General features: G+C 32.9%; 1 protein-coding gene across 1 annotated transcript; it reads right to left on the reverse strand.

Moving 5' to 3' along the window:
• Window positions 1-886: 886 nt before the first annotated feature.
• On the reverse strand, window positions 887-3,662 carry LOC124837196 (Senescence/dehydration-associated protein-like protein). Its single transcript, XM_047312493.2, has 4 exons — window positions 2,568-3,662; window positions 2,202-2,368; window positions 1,574-1,658; window positions 887-1,480 (listed from the first exon to the last, which is right to left on the reverse strand). The coding sequence occupies exons 1-4, from the start codon at window positions 3,497-3,499 to the stop codon at window positions 1,291-1,293; spliced, it is 1,374 nt and encodes a 457-aa protein (XP_047168449.1). The 5' UTR covers window positions 3,500-3,662; the 3' UTR covers window positions 887-1,290.
• Between the last annotated feature and the right edge of the window lie 2,828 nt (window positions 3,663-6,490).

The raw sequence follows: 6,490 nt of genomic DNA on the forward strand, positions 1-6,490 counted from the left end.
TTCTTTTATTCCTTTTGGCTTCTCCGATAACTGAACACATCACTATCTAAGTATAAAGTGAAAACTCTCACGCGATTGCTGACTCGGTAATGCTCCCAATCTTCAAGTAATAGAACCTTTTTTTTTTCCTTTTTCTACATGGTCTACAAACGTTTTACATCATTGTATGCTTCTTCTTTAAGTAAGTACTGGAAATTTTCATTTACCCTATCTTTCAGTATAAATTCAGTGGAAGCCAAATAGAGTGGAATAGAATGAAAATGTCAAATTTTATTGTTCGTTTGACAGGAGAAAAAAAGGGAAAAAAAATGGCAGCTCTGGACAGTTTTTTCCTTCTTATCCTGAAGTGGAGGAATCTGTTTGTTACAATTTTAAGCACAAAAATAAATCTATCTTATTCTACTACTTGGGATGTGAACAAAGTCTGAAATTCTGATACCACCTATCAATCACCAAGAAAAAGAACTCCCATAAAATTTACACTTTCTCTTGCTTTAAGTACAATGAAGATAATAAAGTTTGTGTTTATGACATGCTGCTTTTTTAAATACATTGAAGCAATAAAGTTTGCATTATTATGACATGTTACAAACTAGTCCCGAACTGCTAATCCAATTCTAGTATTTTACACTTTGACTAGTTGATGGTACACGAAAGTATGACAGTAGTTCATAGTTCATCGAAAAAAGTCATTAGTCATATGGTAAGAGTACTGGGAAGGATAAGTGAACAGATACAACTCATAAATTCGGTATCACAAGCCTATATATCAGAATTCAAAACAAGAACAATTAAGATTAGTAGAAAACGAAAATAAAATTCAGTGCTAATCGCAAGTTGTTATCAATCAGCCTTGGCCAAAGGATTGAATCAGTAAAAGACAATCTCAGAAGAAAACTGTGTTTAATTAACTGAAATGACAGCGAAAGTATACAAATCAGTTCTTAAAACACTTATTTACAACTCATATTTTCTCTGTCGCTTCCAATTAAATCAACCGTTCTATCATTCACTTCCCTCCCCTTCTAAATTGCAAAAATGGTTATAAAAAAATTGTCTGCAAGTAGAATTATCCTGTATTTTATTTACACTTGGGAAAAGTCTAAAGCTGATGAAAGATCAGACATCATGGTAATGAGAATGGATATGTATATATATACACACACATACCATAAAGGAAAAAAAAACAAATAAAATCATAAATGAATGTTGGTAGCTGTCTAGAATGAATAGCAGTGGCTATTGATGTTATGATGGTGAAAAGCTTAATTGAAGAAGTACCGGCAGAAATCACTTGGACATTTTAGCCTTAATTTCAGCAGCAGCAGCTTCAGCCGCAGATTTGGTGAGTGCAGTAGGTTTTATAACACTCTTAGGATTCAAAGCCTGTCGAAGCTTAAATGCAGCCCAAGCAGTCCCCACAGCATGACCAGCAGCATCCAGTCCTTCACTTGTTGCCTTTGCAGCTTCATCTCCATATCTGCAGTGTAGACAGTATCATTAAATTCAATACCTAATTTCATGCTTTCTTCAATAGGTATTTTACCATAGATACTTCATCTATTCACTTTACCTGTGACTGACAAGCTCGGTTGTGACAGTGTTTGACGTTGACATCACATTTTTTCCTGCTACTTCAACAGCATCGCACACTTTGCCTATTTACAAAACAATTCATCACTATAATAACTGACTCGGTAAATTATGTACAGTAACTAAATAGCAGGATCATGGCTGGTTGATCTTAAAGCCCAAACATGTGAATATTTGTCTACCAAATGAACAATAATGTCTAAACACTGATTGTGAGCCATTTCAAACTGCACTTCCTACGAGCCTTTCAAACCAAATTTTCTATTCTGTTGTTTAGCCACTCAGAAATTGCTTGTGTTTTGAAGACAACCAGAACACAACATACTTAGAACGTTCTTATCAACTACAAACACACTAGTCAAGTTATTTTCCTGTTTGAACCCTTTGCGCGTGTGTGAGAGTTTCAATGCCCTTCCTTACCTTGTAATAAAAAATATATAAACTTTTTCGCCCTAATTTTCTTTGCTTTGTAAAGAATTTGGAAGGTTTTCTATTTCTTTCTTTGTAAGGGGATATTGCATGATTAGTGCTTAAAACAACTCAAACAGCATCATAGTGATGGCTGTAAGCAAGCCCCCTAGAAGCCTGGATTAGGATAACTGACATACTGAATCCATCCAATGATGCAAGCACAACTTCGCCAGGTAGGAGGCTGAAAATTTTCTTTCCCGCTTTTGAATTTACAAGTGAACTGGTGAAATATCCAGAGACCTTCACAACCCCAGTGAGGACCCCATTTGCTACATTCTCTGTCATTTGGGTCATTCTCTTAACCCTATATAAACATCAAGTCAAAAGACAATATCGGTTATTTGAATGTTCCCAGTTCAAACAGAGTAGCAGACAAAAAAAATAAAACAAATAACCATTGAACAGAAAAACATAGTACAACAGAGTGATGCAAATTCCTTATGTTGTTACAGAACAAATTCAACCTGACAAAGCAAAAGAAGATTAATTAAGAGCACACCAACCTTTGGATCCGCTTCAGGGTTTCGGGATTAACCTCTTCCTGTGAACCCGGAGCCATCCTTGTCTTCATGATCTCATTCCCCCACCGCAACCGTTCCACCGTCACATCCCCACACCACAAAATCCCCTTCACCAGTTGTCCAGAACCAGCCGCAATAAGTTTCGCAGCAGTTCCACTGTAATCCTCTACATTAGGAGCCAACGTGGTCCAATACGCAGCACACTTCTCCTCCATCATCTCCTTCTTCTCCTCCGTCTGCAAATCCGCCGGCGATACCTCCTTCGCCACCGACGCATCCAACGCCTCCCCCTCCTTCTTCGCCTCCTCCGACACCTTCTGCACCGAGAAAGCACTGCATTCCTGAAGCACCTTATCCAACTCCTTCAGCAAATCTTCCTGCCCCCTCGACGCTATCGTTAAGCCGTAGCTCATCACGCTGGGAACGGAGTCCTTCTTTTTCTTCTTCCGGTTCCGGCGGAGGTTAAATAGTCCTCTTTTTTCCTCCTCATCACTGGAGGAATCTGATTTGGATTCGTTCGGCATGTGGAGGGAGAAGAAGTAGTGCGAGTCGTCGACCTTTACCGCCGCCTCGTCTTTTGCCATGGGCCACTGTATATCGCCGACATTTGCATAAAAACCGACTATATTCGTCCCCTGGCGGAGGCAGATGATTTTGAGGTCGCCGCAGGCGAGCTCCACGCTGCATTCCTTGTCGATGAGGTGGAGGATGGCGCCGGGGACCTTGATGAGAACCTCCTCGGCGGCGAGCGGCGGGGCGGAGGCGCTCAAGTCGTTGGGGATGAGGTTTTCGACCTCGTCGATTTTGGGGTAAAGATTGGAGGAAGGGTTGGAAGAAGATGATGCTTCGGGCTTTACATCGACTATTACCTGCGGATAGAGGGAGTTTTTCTCGTTAGGAATTTCAGATGCCATTGATGAACGGAGTTTCCAACTTCCAACTTCCAAAGTCGTTACCGTTGTGTGGATTTGGAATCAGAAACGGAAAACAAACTGACAGAGGAAAAACGACACGTGGCGCTTAGCGAAAGATTTGTTAACTGCAACGTAAATTTCCCGCGTCGATGTCGCTTCGGAACTTGCTGTTTTGTCTTTCCGACTCCGCTAAGTGAGTGTTACTTTTCTTTAGTAAGTAATTGATCAAATTTTTAATAAAACTTAAGGTTTAATGTCTCAATAAATTCTTATTTTTGTTCAAAATTTGAAATAAGTCCCTTTATTTTTTGGCGTCTCAATTGGGTCTTTATTTTTGTTAATTTGATGCAAATAAATCCTTTCCCTCAATTTCATCAAACGGAGTTAATGAATGTGTGACGTGGCCTGAGGACAGTATTGCCACGTGTAAGGCCACGTGTAAGGCCACGTCACACATTCATTAACGCCGTTTGATGAAATTGACGGAAATGATTTATTTGCATCAAATTAACAAAAATAAGGACCCAATTGAGACGGCAAAAAATAAAGGGACCTATTTCAAATTCTGAACAAAAATAGGGACCTATTGAGACATTAAACCTAAAACTTATAACTAAAAATTTGCTCAGAATTAAATATATTTTAAGATTTTAAAACATCTGTATTAATATTTCAAATGAATGATCGATTGATTATTAATATTTTACACCCTTTTTAGTTTATATTTTTACATTTAAATTTCTAATACATATTTGTTTTCATGAAACCTGACAATGCAACTTAAATTAAATTCAATTTCAGCATGGTATTTGTATTGTGTAAAGCCTCGTAACCTTAGCAAGATAGGTTTTTCATGACTGAGCATTAATGTATTTATTCAGACTATGAATACAACTATTTTTGTAAATATTATAATTTATAACTTAAAATTGACTTAAATGTGTTTATTCCACTGTAGTTATTTCTTCCCGGACAATGAGCAAAATTTTCTATGTTAAATCAACATTTATAGTCTACACAGTAGAGCTAAGCGTAATCAAAAGAAATTTATTCGTTATCACAAGATAAATATTTTGGACTTGCACAAGAGAAAAAAAAAAACATAAAATATATAAAATTATTTTACTAATTTTCTAATAACCTTGTAAATCCAATCCCCAAAATTGCTGATGAACTTCATCAAATAGTGGTCCATTAACTTGGTAGGCCAATAAAGTGTAGAATAAGAAATATCAAAATCTTAAAAGAAAACAGAACATTGAAAGACGTTTAATAAGAGAGCTAGAAGAATAGCCAACCCAAAATGACCTTTCTAAAATATGTTAAACAAATCCTAATAACTCACAATGATAAGAAAGTTGTCTGATTGGACTTCATCCATTTATTTTAAAGAGTAGTTTTCTTATTTATATAATAAAATTTATGATTAAATATATTTTTACTTTCTACGTGAAAACTAAAATTTATTCATGTTTTAAATTTTGATACAATTTAGTTTTTAATCTTTAGAAATAAACATAGATATAGTCTCTGTAAATCAATTGCGTGAAATTATTTTGACATTAAATAATATTTCAAGAATTATTTACATCATTTTATGTGTTTAAACTTAAATGTCAATTTCAAACACCATTCATCAAATACAAAATATTAACATAATTGGGTTAATAAGTTATATCCATTCATTTTTTAAATTTAAATATCATAATATATCAAAAAGTTTGTAACAATAATAAATTCTAATTTACATATATGTTATTTTTTTTTAACATTTCGAGACATGAGATTAAAATTTACATGAAAGATGTGAATTTTTTTAATGGTTTTATATAAAGGATTTTTTTTTTCAATTTTATTCTATCTTTCTTTTTAACTAAAACAATTATCTTTTAATCCATTTATTTTTTAAATTTAACCTTTATTTTTTATTTGACTATTTTTTAAAATTTAATCATTTCTTAAAATTAAAATAAATATTTATAACAAAAGGTATTTAAAAAATAAACAAAAAATATATGTAATAAAATTATTAAAATTATTTTTATTTATTTTTATAATTTCAATAACATAAATGAGATTGCCATTAGAAAGAAAAGTTTTACATAACGGAAATGGTTTAGTACCATTATAAGCAAAAGAGCAAAAAATGAGTTAAAGGACAAAGGAAGTCAAGATAAGGTAAAGGAGAATTTTTGTCCTAGATTATTTACTGTGTCACTTATTACTACATATGACATAATATATGTTATCTCACCTAAAAGTAAAATCAACATAGTAAGTTCATAGTTTATTATAAAAATGCAAGTATCCAATTTATTACAATAGGTAAATTATTCATCACAAATAAGTTGTAAAAATGTTATTTTTTCTATTAGTTTAACAATATAATCATATAATCATATATTATATAACAACATCAATATATCATATAATATTATAATATATCAATATGATAATATAACAATATAATGATATAAAGAGATAACATAGGATAATATAATAATATGATAATAAACGATTTATGATAAGCGTTGTCATTTGATCGAGTGATCTAGTCATGTTGACCTAATTAAACAATTCGATCATATTTACAAACTAAAATATAACCTTTTTTGAGATGTTACTAAAAAGTTAGAATTTTTTTGGCATATATTAGACATATTTATTTTTCATCATAAAATAAAACTAAAATGTTCATTTATTTAATCTGATAAATGTTTCACTCGGTAACATTTATTTAAAATAACATTTATTTAAAAATAATAAGAAAACATAAAAAAAATTCAATACTTAAAATGCATTTGAAATACAAGAAAATGCATTCCCAATATAATATTCACGTTCCTCACTATTTGTAAATATGAACCACCATCTGTAACATTATCTACTCACGATAACACAAGTCAAACGATCATCACAAATAAAAATCACAACCACAAACATTCAAGGGGGAACTCACTTAAAAGAAAACATAATAATTAAATTTATAGA

Source organism: Vigna umbellata, chromosome 1, assembly GCF_029865625.1.
Source record: "Vigna umbellata cultivar VRB3 chromosome 1, Vumbellata_1.0, whole genome shotgun sequence".
Taxonomy (NCBI): Eukaryota; Viridiplantae; Streptophyta; class Magnoliopsida; order Fabales; family Fabaceae; genus Vigna; species Vigna umbellata.